The 16,951-nt window shown below is 39.2% G+C and overlaps 2 protein-coding genes across 2 annotated transcripts; both read right to left on the reverse strand.

The window, feature by feature from the left end:
* Window positions 1-1,995: 1,995 nt before the first annotated feature.
* LOC109203591 (uncharacterized) lies at window positions 1,996-3,866 on the reverse strand. Its single transcript, XM_019363208.2, has 6 exons — window positions 3,796-3,866; window positions 3,372-3,695; window positions 2,924-3,280; window positions 2,719-2,835; window positions 2,358-2,398; window positions 1,996-2,260 (listed from the first exon to the last, which is right to left on the reverse strand). Exons 1-6 carry the CDS (start codon window positions 3,836-3,838, stop codon window positions 2,144-2,146), a joined length of 999 nt encoding a protein of 332 aa, XP_019218753.1. The 5' UTR covers window positions 3,839-3,866; the 3' UTR covers window positions 1,996-2,143.
* A 7,990-nt stretch (window positions 3,867-11,856) lies between these two features.
* LOC112844853 (uncharacterized) lies at window positions 11,857-14,705 on the reverse strand. Its single transcript, XM_025904456.1, has 6 exons — window positions 14,578-14,705; window positions 14,166-14,489; window positions 13,718-14,074; window positions 13,331-13,450; window positions 12,593-12,648; window positions 11,857-12,499 (listed from the first exon to the last, which is right to left on the reverse strand). The coding sequence occupies exons 1-6, from the start codon at window positions 14,618-14,620 to the stop codon at window positions 12,425-12,427; spliced, it is 975 nt and encodes a 324-aa protein (XP_025760241.1). The 5' UTR covers window positions 14,621-14,705; the 3' UTR covers window positions 11,857-12,424.
* Window positions 14,706-16,951: the final 2,246 nt, after the last annotated feature.

Raw genomic sequence — 16,951 nt, forward strand, 5'->3', positions numbered from 1 at the left:
GTGTTTGTGTGTGTGTAAAGATAGATTTTTAAACTAAAATTATGTTTAAGATCCAAATATATGTTTCAGTTTATCATACCAGGATGACAACAAGAACACAGGATTACAATAAAAATAAATCACTGCATTTATATAACCTTGTTACAGGATTCTAGTGTGAGTAAACACTCAGTGGAACACTTGTAGTCATCTTCTTCCCTTTGTGTTTTCCTATGTTTCATTTTGTAGTAGTAGATTTGTGTTTGAAAAGCAACAATTGCCATATAATAACATTGCATTGCTAAAATAAATACTAAAGATCCACTGCTTAAAACGTCTGTAGAAATAGTTGGTATAATTACATTGTATAATTAGAGAACTGGAGGTGCACTGGGCACACCACGGGAAGGAACGTGTCTGTCCATTCATTTGGATATTTTTAATATTACCACACTATTATTCCAATCATACCCCCAAATCTTATTTCTTTAGGGGAAATATGTGGGACCAATCATGCTGGATGTGACGTGTCAAAGATACGTGGGACCAATTATGCTGGATGTGACGTGTCAAAGATCTGAAAACTGCTGTTCACAAACGCTGTCCATCTAATCTGGCTGAGCTGGAGCTGTTTTGCAAAGAAGAATGGGCAAGAATTTCAGTCTCTAGATGTGCAAAGCTGGTAGAGACATACCCTAAAAGACTGCCAGCTGTAATTGCAGCAAAAGGTGGTTCTACAAAGTATTGACTCAGGGGGCTGAATAATTACCCACACCCCACTTTGCAGTTATTTATTTGCAAAAAATGTATATCTGGTATTATAAGTACTGTGTGGTGTTCAGTGACATTTATCATTATTTACTGTTATTTATGCATTGATAGGTTGTTGTTTGTGTTTCTCTGCTATATTTTTCAGCAGGTTGTAACGTCGGGTTGTGTTTAGTGGTTGAGAGGAGGCGGCAAAAACACTTAGCATGATAGTCAAAACAATACACACTCACACTGGCATTGGGAATTCCACAGTGTGTTCTTTAATACACGTTCTCTTCGTCACCCATATAAGCCCGGTTGAACGACTGCAGCTTAACAAACATAGCGCACAGTGTTCGTAGAACCCATAACGTTGCAAAAAAAAAGGTGTATGGAGAAGTAAAACATAAAATCCGTCCCTCCTCATGCACTAGTGTGCAAGCACATGTCCGCACAACCACAGAGAGGGCAGTGGTGCATAGCGATGACAACATTAACCCTCTTCTTGGGTTGTCTTAAAGAGACACTATATATACCACTGTGACTGTTACAAGGTTTTGAAGCAGATTCTCAGTGTTTCTTCTATCCTTCTTCTTCTGCTCTTTTTTTCTCTCCCTCTCCTTTGTTGACTTGCCTGCAGGATTCCCCAACCCTATAAACAGTACTTTTGCATAGTGACAGAAACTAGCATCAATGATTAACAATGAGGTATGGGATCACTTTCAAGACCGTTAATAAGCAAGTTGTCATTATCATTGATCAATTGCCTTGAGTACCATTCACAGAGTGTTGGTGAATGGCTACAATCACAGCATTGTAAGATAGTGAAAGCTGTAACCTGGGACCTGCTCCTCAGTTCAGAGTTGTTCATTCCTATGTCATGTTAATGAACTCTTTGACTTTCCGCTTAACCCAGTGTTCCTCCCTGTCTTCCTGAAACGTTTCTCTCACTGAAAATGTTACATTTAGATGAACAGAATTGACTTCCTGGAATTTCTTTACCTGGATGATTGAGCATGTATCACAGTGCATGACAATATGTGCTGGACATTTACTTTCTGTTAGGCTGAAATAAAATGTAAGCAAAAAAACTTAAAGCCTCAGAACTGAAATAGAAATTCATTCCTTGCCTGTAGTGGCCCAGCTTAAACACAAACACACAATCAACATATTATTATTTTAATCACAGAAAGCATGACTAGCTATTACAGTCAAAAAAATCACATATGCAAAGCAGAAATCAGTCTAAATTTCCAGTCTTTAAAGGCCATATACTGTCACTGATGAAACAATTTAACTGCTCACAAGGAATATTTCATGAGAAAAAAAATAACAATATGAAAGAATCACAAACATAGAGTCTGATGTCAGGTTCAATTTAAATTTCACAAAATCCTAAACACTGTCATTGGCATCAGCGTTTAACTTGAGAGTAAACACTATCCTCAGCAAACTCAGTCTTCCTCTTTCCCCTTGTTTTTCTTTCAGAGAAATGTAGTGCAGCATAGTTTAGTTCTTCATCAGCTTTAGTCTGTGTAACATTGAAAAAGTAAAACAGTTATATACATAGTGATATCAAGGTGTTTTTGACAAATATTAACTGAATACCAATAATTTTAATTACTTACACGATCATGTACTGCTTGGTTTGAGGTCTTGTTTGGAGTATCTGATATAGCAAAACAAATTACATTCATTACATACTAATGAAAAAATACAGTAGTGAAGTGCATCTACTGTTTCATTTAACTCACAAATTATGGTCACTGATCACTAACAAAAATTAATTATTTGCATAAATTTGTTTGTATAAATAAAGTACACACAGGAACACAAATCACAACGCTACATCTCAATCGCCACAGAAAACAGTTCGTTTTACAGCAGAACTTCTGTCATGTTTGTATAATCCATACATTTTGGGTCCTAAAAACATGATAAAAATAAATTTTTGCATTTTAAATAATTTCAGCTTTTTATAAGACTTACCTTGAAATGGTTTACATACTCTTCGGTTACAGATCAAGACAACATTCCCAAAGAGAGAAATGGCCAAGCAAACTATTAATATTGCCATTTGAATAAATCCTGATTGTGTTGGCTGCACTACAAAAAACAAACAAAAAATCAATTCTCAAAAACTGTTATCAGCTTGGAATATATAGTTTAGACTAAAGTACTTAACACCAAATACCTTCAATGTCCAGTTTAGTTCCATTTCCAAATAATATCTCCCCACATGTGGCCACAGCACAGTAGTAAGTCCCAGCATCAGATGAGCTGACATTCTTAGAGAAGCGATAAAGACACCTCTCCTGTGAGTCTGATATTATCTCACTTTCACTGTGTCTGTTTCCATCAGTGTAGATGATGCTTGGGTGTAATTGATCTGATCCAGCTCTGAACCAGAACACATTATAATCTCTGGGACACATCTTGTCAGAGTCCGAATAGACTGAACACTGGAGAGCCATTGAATTTCCTGAACGCAGTGGATTTAACACTGTTGGCCACTGAACAACAGTATAATTTGATGCTGTCTGATTATTTCCTGTGGAATACAAAACACAAATACATTCTGCATAACACGCCCTGAAACACTTTAAAGTTTATAAAAGTATGGCAGTGTATTACTAACTTACCTTTTACTAACAAATATGTTCCAGTCCATTCAGGATTAATCCACTCTATGATTCCACAGTGATAGATTCCCTCATCGTCTTGGACTGCTTTCAAAATGGTCAGGTTGCTAAATTTCTTATCATAATGTGCTTGAAATCTTGATTTAAATATTTCTTGACCATACTGAGGTGTTGCAGTTTTAAACAGTGTCACTATTAATTTGAGAGTATCTCCAACACTCTGCTTGTACCAGTGGACTCCTCTAATGCTGACCACATCGGGCAAAGCACATGTTATGTTCGCTGGTTCACCAAGCTGAACAGTTTTCACTGGAACTAGAGTATCTGAATTACAATATAGAAAAGTTATGGTTTTCTCTACACATCTATTTGACATTAAATTCTCAATTTAGAACATCTTTAATAAAGTTAAATGCACACTTACATCCTTGATGAAGAAAAAGCAATATAATCCATAACATGACCATCGTGACACTGCTCCTTGTTGAGGACTTGGCTGGTATTTCACTGAATGAAGGAGGTGAAATCACTGTATTCGGTAAGACAGTGAAATGCTGCTGATTGGTCAGTACAGAATAGATTCAAATGTAGACTTCCTGTCACATTTGCCTCCTCCTGGGCTTTGCAAACGCTCTCATCTTCTTTCATCTTGTATTGCAACTGCCCATTTTGTTAACTAGAACACTGTTCCCTATGGGTTATAGATATTCTTGTTAAAAAGTATCCTTAATAAATCTTAAGCACTAAAAGAGTAATCAGCACAGTCCCAACTGCTGTTTGTGGCTTTTACCGCAAGAAATACTTCAGAAAATCACCACATTTTGCATTTCAAAGTAAACTGTGTACATTCATTGTTCATTTTGACTGATCATTGCATTTTGTACCTTAAAAGAGCCGACGAGAAGGCCTGAATACATGTTGCTTGCCTGAAGCAAATGGTTTAGCCTCTTCAAAAACCAAAGCTTATGGGCATTTTTGGGAGCAAATTACATTGTAAACAGATCAGTAGCTGTTTAAACACCCAACACCAACCCCCCCCCCCAAAAGCCCAACACACACACACACACACACACACACACACACACACACACACACACACAGACACACACATGAACCCGTGGTGATTCAGAATCAGAATCAGAAAGACTTTATTTATCCCCAAGGGGCAATTAAGATACAACAGAGCAGCATGGTGTTGAAGATAAGGACAGGTCATAAACAGGCAATAAGAGTGAGATAATAAATACACAGAATATACAGTATATGCACAATTTAAAAATTACAGTTTTAAAATTATACTGACTGAAAGGTGAATAAATGACTGTAAGTGAGTAAAAGTGAGTAAAGTGTCGGCAGTATAAAAAGAGTGTAGAGTAGTTTATGTTTATGGGTGTGGGAAATGTTCTTATCGGCTGGAGTTAAAAAGCAGGGTGGTTTGGGGACAAAGGTGGCTCTCCTCCTCTTAGTCCTGCAGGAAATTCAGCGGAGGCGTCACCCAGATGGGAGCCATTGAAATGCGGGGTGAAGAATGTGAGAGGGGTCATTGATGATTTTGGCTGCCTGTCTAAGGGCCTGTTGGCTGAAAACCTGTGCCAGAGTTCTGACAGGCAGGCCAATGATTTTACAGCACACTGATGCAGTGTGCTGCAGTCTGTTCCTGTTCTGAAGGCTGAGGGAGTGGAACCAGCAGGTAATGGAGAGCGTCATGATGCTTTCCAGGAAGGCATAGTAAAAAGTCATCATGATGGGTGTGCTGACTCCAAAGGAGTTGAGTTTCCTAAGGAGGTATAGCCGTTGGTGGCACCTCCTGAGAATCTCCTCTGTGTTGGCAGAGAATTTCAGGAGGTTGTCAAAAATGGTTCCCAGATATTTGTACTCCTCAACTACCTCCACTGGCTTCCCATGGATGGTGGTGACTGAAGCAGCCAGATCCCTCTGCCTACTGGAGAAGGTCACCACCATCTCTTTGGTTTTGCTCACATTCAGTTAAAGTTTGGAGCTGTCACACCCCTCTACAAACTCCTGAAGAGCAGGCCTGTGGTGTTGTGAGGGGCCTGACAGCAGTGACAGGAGAACTGTGTCGTCAGCATATTTCACCAGGTGACAGTTGGGCTGTGTGGATCTGCAGTCATCGGTGTAGAGGATGAAGAGCAGGGGGGAGAGCACACAGCCCTGGGGGTAGCCAGTGGAGGTGGAACGGAGACTAGAAAGAGAGTTGTTGACCCGAACTTTCTGAGTCCTGTTGGTCAAAAAGTCCAATATCCACAGGATTAGCTGATCATCCAGGTGAAATCTGGATGAAAGTTTAGTGGCCAGGATATGAGGCTGCAGAGTGTTGAACGCTGATATGAAATCAGCAAACAGAAGTCTGGCAGAGGAGTCAGGGAGCTCCAGATGTTTGTGGATGGAGTCCAAGATGAAGGGTGGAGTGGGTCCATCAGGGGGTCAGTTGCTCTTACGATGTGCTGTTTTATGATCTTCTCCATGGCCTTCATCACCAGGGAGGTGAGGGCCACAGGATGAAGATCATTCAGAGACTTTGGGTTGTTTCTTTTGGGGATGGGGATGACTGTGGAGTGTTTCCACAGCTGGGGGACGGTGTGACTGTCAATTGAGTGTTGAAATAGAGTCCAGAACACACTTCCTTGTTGCCACAGTGCCTCAGAACTCGACTGCTGATGTTGTCAGGGCCGGGTGAGCTCCTCTCCCTGGTCCTCCTGAGGGCTCACACCACGTCCTCAGTCCTGAAGGTGAGTGCAGACCTGCCAGGTTTGAGTGAGGATCAGGACTTCTCAAGCTGGGTGATATTGTCCGTCTCAAACCTGGTGTAAATGGTAAATGGCCTGTATTTGGATAGCGCTTTACTTAGTCCCCATGGACCCCAAAGCACTTTACACTACATTCAGTCATCCATCCATTCACACACAGGTGATGGCAAGCTACATTGCAGCCACAGCTGCCCTGGGGCGCGCTGAAAGAGACGAGGCTGCCGGACACTGTGACACTGGCGTTACCGGGCCCTCTGACCACCACCAGTAGGGTGGAGTGTCTTGCCCAAGGACACACCGACCGAGACTGTCGGAGCTGGGGCTCGAAACGGCAACCTTCCGATTACAAGACGAACTGCCAACTCTTGAGCCACGATTGCCTGTAGAAAGCGTTGATGTTGTCACGGAGGGAGGAGGTGTTGCTGCCCTCCACCTGGATGGTTCTGGGGGTGGTCACCACAGTATTCACAGAGGCCATGATTTTGAGGCCCTGCCAGGCTGAGCGGAGGTCCCCTGTGGTGAATTTTTTTTTTCAAATGTGTTTTTATACTACAGTTTAGCAGTTTTTATGGCCCTCTTGACCTCCCGGTTGACCTACTTTTTATCCAGTGCAGAGCTGGTGAAGAAAATCCTCTTTTTTTTTTATTAATGATTTCCTTGAGCTCCTTGGTGATCCAGGGTTTGTTGTTTTTGAGGGGATAATGTTGTCAACACAGAAGGAGATGTATGATGTCACCGTGTTGACTTGTTCGTCAATGTCATCAGAGGGAGAAAGAAGCTGTCCCAGTCAGTGGCTTCGAAACATCCTTGTAGAGTGAGGATACTTTCCGCTGTCCACTGCTTGATGTTTTTGGTGACCTTTTTAATCCTTTTGATGACTGGGGTGTAAGCAGGGGCCAGCAGGATGGTGTGGTGGTCTGCTGAGCCGAGAGGGGGGAGGGGTAGAGCTTTAAATGCATCTGGTACAGAGCCATAGCATTTATCCAGAGTCTTCCCCTGACGTGTGCTGCATGTAACATGCTGTTGGTATCCTTTAAGCGACTTGTCCCAGGATGAACTTGGGAGAGTCCGGTGATAATTGTTCCAGTTTGTGTAGAGTGTTGGCAAAGTACTCTGTGGCTTTAGCTGCATCAGCTCTGGGGTGGATGTAAACCAAGATGATGAAAAGCTGCGGGAATTCTCTGGGGAGGTAGTAGGGGTGCAGGGAAACAGCCAGAAGCTCAATGTCTGTAGTGCACAGCTTCTCCCTCACAGTAACTGTAGAACACCAGCTGTTGTTTACATACAGACACATGCCACCATGTGTCTGTATGTATGTTGCTTCCCGGTGTGTTTGCGGTCTCTGTCCATACGAAGGGGTGGCGAAAAGCCATCAATGTGCAGCATGCTGTTGTCGCCGCTGTTGTTTAACCACGATTCCGTAAATGCCAGACCGGAGGCAGTTCTGTACTCATCCAGGTGATTTCCGTGTCCACAGAGTATTTCCTCGGGAAATTAGTCCATGGAAGCGGAGCGGAAAAGCCAGAGCCTGGGCTGCTGCTGCAGCCGCAGCTGGATGAGGGAGTCCCTGGTGTAGGAAACAAGTCGAAAACAAGTCTGAAAAATCACAAAAATGAGGAAAAGGAGAAAGGAAAAGAATATAAATATACCTGGTAGACGGCGAAAAACAACAACGAAAAGAGCATTAAAGTTAGAATAAGAACGCAAAACTGCTCAGCTGACTGGCTGGTCAACCACACGAGCAGCGACCTGGAACCGGAAATCTAGAAGCTAGATGCTAGTTACAATAATGCCAGATTTAATTGTGATTTTAGCTTTGATTTGGTGGCTTCACAATAATAGTTATGAAGTCACATCTTTGGCAAGACAAATTTTCCCTCTGTATAAGGCTCTGCATAAACTCCCATCAACTGGGTGTTTGAGCATCAATTGAATTTTGTTCTGCATATTACATGCTCAATCCATGCAGCCAATACCAAGCGTGAAAAAGCATATAACATGCATTATTTTACATTGATCAATGAATCCATATGTCCGACAGAGTTTGCTTAAGTCTAAAACTTAAATGACCATAACTGAAGGTTGCGAAATGCATCAAAGGGATTGTTTGTGATGTGTAGACCATTTTTGCTATACAGCTATTTAGCGAGCTTCCAGTTCAGATAACAAATGTATTCTTTTTTTTGTCTTTTTCTTTTGTGTATTTGCAAATTAGGGAAAGATCATAATCCCAAAAAGTTAATTCTGTTCATCTCGATGTAGCGTTTCTGAAATAACTGAAACTAGCACCACTGGTGAAAACTGCAAATTGTAATGACCATTGATCAACAACTACTGATCAAAGAAAATTGATCATTGATCATCGACCATGAGTACCATTCACAGAGAGTTGGGGAACGGCTGCAATCACAGCATTGTGAAATCGTGAAAGATGTACCCTTAGGCCCCCTCTTCAATTCAGAGATAGTCTTTCCCTTTTAAAGTAAATGGCCTCCTTGACTCCCTGCTCAAACCAGGGTTCCTCCCTGTCCAGGATGTGTACATTCTCGTCATTGAAAGATTGGCCACTGGCCTGTAGGTGTGAATAGACTGCGGAGTCCTGGCCTGATGAGGTGGCTCTTCTGTATTGTGCTGTCTACTTAGCCAGAGGTTGTTTGGTTTCCCCGATGTATAAATCATGGCAATCCTCCTGACACTTTACAGCGTACACTATATTACTCTGTTTGTGTTGGGGGACCCGATCCTTAGAGTGGACCAATTTTTGGTGCAGCATGTTTTGAGGTTTAAAAGCCACAGAGATATGGTGTTTAGAGAAAATGCTTCTCGACTGCTCGAATACTCCTGACACATAAGGGATCACTAAGGGTTTTCCCTTAGGCAGCAGTCATCCTTCTTGTCTCCTGGATTGCCTGGAGCTTTCATTGGTTTATCTTATACATCACCTTTTAAATGTCCCACATTACTGATGGAAATCTCACAGTCTAAGAAGGCTAACCTGTCATTTTCATATCCTCCCTGGTGAACTTGATGTGTTTGTCCACAGAGTTAATGTGATCCCTAAATTGTGGTAGTTCCTGAGATTTGAGTTTCACCCAGGTGTCATCCACATACCTGAACCAATGACTTAATGGTGTTCCAGGGTAGGATAACAAAGCCCTCTTTTCTACCTCTTCCATGCACAAGTTTTCCACACTGGGTGAAACAGAGGAACCTATGGCCCACCCATGTTTCCACCTGTAGTATTCATCCTTGTATATGAAATGTATGTAATTAAGACACAGTTCCAAGACCAAACACACTTGGTCGGTGCTGAGAGTGGTCCTTTTGCTGAGGTTGGGGTCATCCTGTTATCTCTTACTACCTCCACTGCTTCAATGACTGGAAGACAAGTGAAAACAGATGTAACATCATACAAGACCATTGTTTCATCAATGGTCTTGTATGATAAACTGTCAAAATTAATTTACTTCTTCACTTCTGATCATTGCATTTAGATGCCATTGTGACCAAGCTATTTCAGCTAGCTTCACATTATGTTTCACTCTACATCACATATTTCTAGTCTTTAGCATTGTATAACACAACAATAAAATACTGTACTGTGCAAAATGTTGTGCCACTACTCATTTTTTTATATTTTAGTACCAAAATGGGAAATAGCAGACTAACTGCCAAATTTGATGAAAACATATATAAGACACAAATTGAGCTTATATGATTCTGATGACCTTGAAAGTAAATATTTGGTAGGTAGTTTTCTAAGCCAAGCCCTTTTTAAACTATCCTGTGCTTCTCCAATTTCCTTAAATTTCCAATACGCCATGCAACGATTCCACAAGTTTTTGGGAAACGCCTTATTTCCTGTCAAACTGTGACAGACTGTTTGTAACAAAAAATACAATTCAAAATTAGTTTTTTGCTAAGTCATGTGTCAGTGGTTCACACCCCAAGTTAGGTTAGGTCAGTACTAAGTGACTGAGGAAAAAAAAAAAAATCTGGAATACAATGAGTGCAAAACAGTAAAACTTGTCCAAAGTAAAACTTTTGAAAGACCTTCAAAAAGTCTGCGGAACAGCTGCTCAAGAGCACTTTTAAAAAATTCAAGGAAAGTTGAACTGTGAAACTTAAAATTTTGTTCAAAGTCTCTTTTTGTCAAGCTCGGTGCAACAGACTGCCACAAAATACGTTAAGACCCCACCTTAACATATGCTTGCTTACAAAAAGGTAAAAGTGTATCTGCACGGAAGAATTCGCTTGTTGCACATCGCTTTGCTGTGCATTACTTGTCATCAACTATGGTCGTGTCCAAATTCATGGGCTGCATCCTCCTGAGGCCGCATTTGTAGACCGATTACGTCACAGCGACGCGCCGAAGGCTGTCCAAATTCGTAGACTCCTCCGAATGCAGCCGACAAATGTGTCCTCCTTTTCCCCGAATTTGAAGGATGGGTCGGGTGTGTCCTTCGTGGCCCACCATATCCCAGAATTCATAGCGCGGCCCAGCCAAACTCCAGTTTCCGGCAATGGCGGCCGCTACTAAGTTTTAAAATTACCTTTATTAATCTTTCTGGGTCACAAAATAAACTTTTAACATATTTTCAGGCGAGAATGTAGCTGTGTAAACTTCAAATATCTGCTCGGTTTATCAAGATATCGCATATTTGCAAAAGTGCTTCGACGTTTTCGGAGACGTCTGTTACCCACCAGCTTGATAGCTAACCGAGAGCTCGAGGGTCACTGAAGCCGCCGAGAACGGCACAACTCCCGGCACATCATTTTCAGATCACCGCGGACTTTCGCTACTCAGGTTAAACATAATATATAAGTCACTTAGACAACCTAAAAAGGATATTGTTTGGCTTTTTTCAGTGTTTTATTTGTTCGTGAGTAAATCGGTTTGGCTGAGATTAAAGATATTAGATTAGATTAGATAAAATAAAACTTTATTAATCCCCCGGGTGGTTTTCACACAGCTGAATAAACGTCAAACAGAAAACTGATTAAACAGAAGTGTGAGATGGTCGAGAATTTATGCCAGTGTCCTGTTATATTTTACATAGCAAGGAGCAGACGGCTGAGTTTATTAAACTCCACCGAGACAGCGGTGACGCTAATCAGAAGGCTGGACCGTCCAATTTCACAGCCGTTTACTTCCGGCCTACCCGACCTTCTGAGGACCCGGCCCACGTAGACCGCGAAGGCCGGGTCCTCAGGAGGATGCAGCCCATGAATTTGGACACGACCTATAAGTTGCTGACAGGCATTCCAGACTCTGGTTGCCAAGGTAACCTGTTAGTGTATATACCGAGCTGTCATATGTCAGGCAACCATATGATTGATTTGAACCAGGAACCTTCATGTGAAATGACAGTGAACAGTGCACCACCGTACTGCCCATACGCTCACATATGTTACAGTACAGTTTTAACTTCAGTCCCACTGAATTTTCCTAAAGACGTGAGATAAGTCTGAAGCTGAACAAGTGTCACAATCACCTAATAAAGTTATTTTACTGTGATTTTTAAATTCATTCTTGATGCGCCCATAATTAATGACAGAAGCCAAAAAATGTAAGGCCTACTTCTGACATGAAGAATGCAATTTGATGTCCTTCTAGTTTATTTGTGTTATTTAACTATTGTACAACTGAGTCCATTAAATAAACAAGACAAAAGTCAGTAACTTTTTATTCAATTCAAATCAACATATACTGACTGAGATATTTTCAAAACATGAAGGTCATAATTGAATAAAATGAACACAAAATAAAAGCATGCATCAACATTTTAAAAAGTAGCCATGCTGAACACTTAAAGAAATTGCATAAAATAGATTTTTTCATTTCATGTAATATAATTGTATATAAATACACTATTTTCTTTCTGTCTACTAAGAAGGAAGTAATACATCCACTGTTTCCATCTTTCCTTTTTATACATGACATGGAGAAATAAATCCAGATACAAGAATATCTAAAAACATGTCAAAAGAAGAGAAGAGAAAAGCTCCACAAAAAAAAAAAAAAAAAAAAAAAATCATTCATAGATGGCTTTCATAGCATTTACGTCTATTGGGAAAACTTAACAGTGAAAATTATCATTGTAACTATTTATTTCTGTCAACAAAATTATCGATAAACATGGAGAAGAAAATTAGGTTAGCTAGAAGAACAAGTACATTTCTAACCCAATTTAAAAAGGCAAGAGTTATATGTGTCTAGATATCAATCCAGCTCAAGAACCTTCAAATTATTTCTCATCTTCTGCAGGTTCTGCAGTCCTGTATCTAGTTTTTGTTCCTGTATCTAATTTTTCCACAAGAGAAAATTGCTACAGAATAAACCAATGAGTCGTCATTTGTCTGATGAAAAAAACAAAAAAATGGTGAGACTTATTTACAAAGGCATGCATTAAAAGATACTGAAAACTTGGTCCTGATATTTTTCAGCGTTACCTGCAGAATTTCCTGATCTCCTTTTGCTGTCAGATTTGTTTGCAAAGCAACTGCATCTGTGTTGATAGACAAAATCACAACACAAATGTGAGTCCAGTTTTATTGAATAATGTTTGTTAGAATGATGCGGCCAAGATGTGGTTTGGGCCACGTTGCAAGACCATAAACGTTCAGAGACAAACAGAATATGATGATGGGAAGTATCTGATTACAGAGGAATAAAATCTGGAGCTGTTGGTGACACATAGCATTGTTGCTGAATTTTGGAAAGTGTGCGAATTTTTGTGCCAATGTTTAAATAATGGGAATTCAATCCCATTTGTTCTAATGTACATTAATAGATTGTTATGAAATAAGAAATGAAAAAAATACATGCTACAAGAAATAGCTTTATGAGTTCAGCTTAAAATAATATTTGTGTCCCTAAGATCAACTCAAACAGATTCATTTGGTTGTAGAAGATTTAAAGTGGATTATATAGGTTGGGTATCATTAAAATATACAGCATAATTGCAGTAAAAAGTCATTGTAGGCTTTAAAAATCTAAAATACTGCTTAAAAATACATAACACAGATAGATAATCATACATAAGACAGATAGATAATAATGTATATTTTAAGTGTTTCGCAGCTCTGTTATAGGTTTTTACTTGGTGTCAGATTGGAAAGGAAATCAGTGGTATCGCACATCACTAGAATGATGTTTGAGTGACTTTTCTTACCATGAACAACACTTACCTTTGCATTGTTCACATATTCCTCTTGGAGTTTGACAACAAACAATAATGAGAGTCACAGAAATAACCAAGAAGATTATTGCCATAACCAGCACAGTAAATTCAGAACCTGATTTTTGCTCTAGAAAAAAAAAAAAAACAAGACAGGAAATTATTGATGATTCTAAAAAACACTGAAACCTAGCTGTCATATTATTCAAGTATTAACTAGTCATCTGTTGCAGATTAATCAACATTTCCAGAGAGAAATGGCCAAGCAAACTATTAATATTGCCATTTGAAAAATGCTGATTGTGTTGATTGCACTACAAAAAAACAAAAAAACAATTCCCAAAAAGACATTTTTTGTGAATATATAGTATAGATTGAAGTACTTAACACCAAATACCTTCAATGTCCAGTTTAGTTCCATTTCCAAATAATATCTCCCCACATGTGGCCACAGCACAGTAGTAAGTCCCAGCATCAGATGAGCTGACATTCTTAGAGAAGCGATAAAGACACCTCTCCTGTGAGTCTGATATTATCTCACTTTCACTGTGTCTGTTTCCATCAGTGTAGATGATGCTTGGGTGTAATTGATCTGATCCAGCTCTGAACCAGAACACATTATAATCTCTGGGACACATCTTGTCAGAGTCCGAATAGACTGAACACTGGAGAGCCATTGAATTTCCTGAACGCAGTGGATTTAACACTGTTGGCCACTGAACAACAGTATAATTTGATGCTGTCTGATTATTTCCTGTGGAATACAAAACACAAATACATTCTTCATAACACGCCCTGAAACACTTTAAAGTTTATAAAAGTACGGCAGTGTATTACTAACTTACCTTTTACTAACAAATATGTTCCAGTCCATTCAGGATTAATCCACTCTATGATTCCACAGTGATAGATTCCCTCATCGTCTTGGACTGCTTTCAAAATGGTCAGGTTGCTAAATTTCTTATCATAATGTGCTTGAAATCTTGATTTAAATATTTCTTGACCATACTGAGGTGTTGCAGTTTTAAACAGTGTCACTATTAATTTGAGAGTATCTCCAACACTCTGCTTGTACCAGTCGACTCCTCTAATGCTGACCACATCGGGCAAAGCACATGTTATGTTCACTGGTTCACCAAGCTGAACAGTTTTCACTGGAACTAGAGTATCTGAATTAGAATATAGAAAAGTTACACATCTATTTGACATTAAATTCTCAATCTAGAACATCTTTAGTAAAGTTAAATGCACACTTACATCCTTGATGAAGAAAAAGCAATATAATCCATAACATGACCATCGTGACACTGCTCCTTGTTGAGGACTGTTGGTATTTCACAGAATGAAGGAGGTGAAATCACTGTATTCGGTAAGAGAGCAAAATGCTGCTGATTGGTCAGTACAGAATAGATTCAAATGTAGACTTCCTGTCACATTTGCCTCCTCCTGGGCTTTGCAAAAGCTCTCATCTTCTTTCATCTGGTTTTGTAACTGTCTATTTTGTTAAGTCGAACACTGTTTGATAGTTATTCTTGTTAAAAAACTATTCTTAAGCCTTCAAAGTATAATCAGCACAGTCCTAACTGCTTTTTTGTCACGGTCTGCAGACCGAGTGGTGTGTGTGCAACAGCAACTCAGTGCATGTAGATATGGCCAAAAAGACCTGCTGAGGCTCCAACAAAGCATCCAAATGGGGAAGAAAAGGGATTTTAATCCAGCAATTTGGTAGATCTTATGAAATTTCCCCCTTGTGGGACTAATAAAGGTATATCAATCAATCAATCAATCAATCAATCGATTTATGCCATGATTGTTAAAGATTCATCATAAGCTGTCTCTAGCTCTACAAAAACAGAATATTGTTGATTATAAGCACATTTCTGCAACAACTGAGAAATTCCATGAACACATATTAAATTAAACAGTCTCTCTCTCTTTTAACTAATGTAGGACCAGGATTAGGCCCTGTTGTTGTTATTCTTGGAGTTCTGCTAGGTTGTTGCATTTCTGTGACTGTGCTTCTTCTTTTGTACCCCAAAGGGATAAATGTTTGTCAGCATTGCAAAGGGGGGAAGGGGGGTTTATCGTAACTCTGTGTGTGTGTGTGTGTGTGTGTGTGTGTGTCTGTGTGTGTGTGTGTGTGTGTGTGTCTGTGTGTTTGTGTGTGTGTGTGTGTGCGTGTGTTTGTGTGTGTGTAAAGATAGATTTTTAAACTAAAATTATGTTTAAGATCCAAATATATGTTTCAGTTTATCATACCAGGATGACAACAAGAACACAGGATTACAATAAAAATAAATCACTGCATTTATATAACCTTGTTACAGGATTCTAGTGTGAGTAAACACTCAGTGGAACACTTGTAGTCATCTTCTTCCCTTTGTGTTTTCCTATGTTTCATTTTGTAGTAGTAGATTTGTGTTTGAAAAGCAACAATTGCCATATAATAACATTGCATTGCTAAAATAAATACTAAAGATCCACTGCTTAAAACGTCTGTAGAAATAGTTGGTATAATTACACTGTATAATTAGAGAACTGGAGGTGCACTGGGCACACCACGGGATGGAACGTGTCTGTCCATTCATTTGGATATTTTTAATGTTACCACACTATTATTCCAATCATATCACCAAATCTTATTTCTTTAGGGGAAATACGTGGGACCAATTATGCTGGATGTGACGTGTCAAATGTGGGCCAAGCAAATGATTTGGTAAATATGCTTTGACTATATATTCTGCAGCATGGTTTTGTAAAGAGATTAGCAAATTCATACCCACAGCATATAACAAAGACATCACAATGTCTTGTTAAACTTGTAATACGAAGTGTTGGAAAAAAGTTAATAGGTGCACATACAGTTATTTCAAATAAAAGTGTTTAAAAAAAACAAAACAAACAAACAAAAAAAACCAACAACTCGGAAACACAACTTCTTTGGTTATTTTTATTAACTGCAACATAAGCTATGGTAGTATTTTTTGAGCCAACAAAACATGTATAATTCACATTTCATAACCCCAAATCATTGTGTAAAATTATCAAACTGAATAAATTCCATTCCAAATCCACATTAAAGTGTTGATTGGATTTCTATGATTCTGAAATCATCTTTTTTTCTGATCAAAATCATTGTTTTTATAATTAAATGAGTTAACATCTCATGGGTTTCCCCTCGTTAAATACATCAAAACTTTCGCGTTAGCCTGTGATTTTGAATAAAGTAGTTTTTCCCGAGACTTTTGGTCAGTATCACCATATGAAGCAGTCTTTTACTCAGAAGTGAAACAAATGCATTTGAAAAAGAATACATTGAATATTCACTTTACAACAACAATAATCAGTTTAATTGACTTTTAATTTCATGAAGAATTATGTTGAAGAAACAGGAGATATGGGGAAAGCAAGCAGAAGAAAGACTGACCTGCTGAAGGCCCTCATGAGGTATTAATCCAACCATGGCCATTGTTTTATAATAGTGGTATTTCAATATTGTTCATTTCCAATCTGATTATTTTGATTTTTTATTTGTTTATTTTTTATTTTAGAGGATTTCGCTCTAAACTGCTGTTCACAAACACTGTCCATCTAATCTGACTGAGCTGGAGCTGTTTTGCAAAGAAGAATG

The sequence above is a fragment of the Oreochromis niloticus genome, unplaced genomic scaffold (assembly GCF_001858045.2).
Source record: "Oreochromis niloticus isolate F11D_XX unplaced genomic scaffold, O_niloticus_UMD_NMBU tig00001690_pilon, whole genome shotgun sequence".
In the NCBI taxonomy this organism is placed as follows: domain Eukaryota; kingdom Metazoa; phylum Chordata; class Actinopteri; order Cichliformes; family Cichlidae; genus Oreochromis; species Oreochromis niloticus.

Bases quoted from the DNA above. Each gene is read 5' to 3' on its own strand.
- LOC109203591 (XM_019363208.2), bottom strand. From the start codon at position 3,838: ATGGTCATGTTATGGATTATATTGCTTTTTCTTCATCAAGGAT. The intron at 3,281-3,371 runs GTAAGTTAGTAA...TGTATTCCACAG, and splicing joins AACATATTTGTTAGTAAAAG to GAAATAATCAGACAGCATCA. The intron at 2,261-2,357 runs GTAAGTAATTAA...AATGTTACACAG, and splicing joins ACCAAGCAGTACATGATCGT to ACTAAAGCTGATGAAGAACT.
- LOC112844853 (XM_025904456.1), bottom strand. From the start codon at position 14,620: ATGGTCATGTTATGGATTATATTGCTTTTTCTTCATCAAGGAT. The intron at 14,075-14,165 runs GTAAGTTAGTAA...TGTATTCCACAG, and splicing joins AACATATTTGTTAGTAAAAG to GAAATAATCAGACAGCATCA. The intron at 12,500-12,592 runs GTAACGCTGAAA...TTTTTTCATCAG, and splicing joins GAGATCAGGAAATTCTGCAG to ACAAATGACGACTCATTGGT.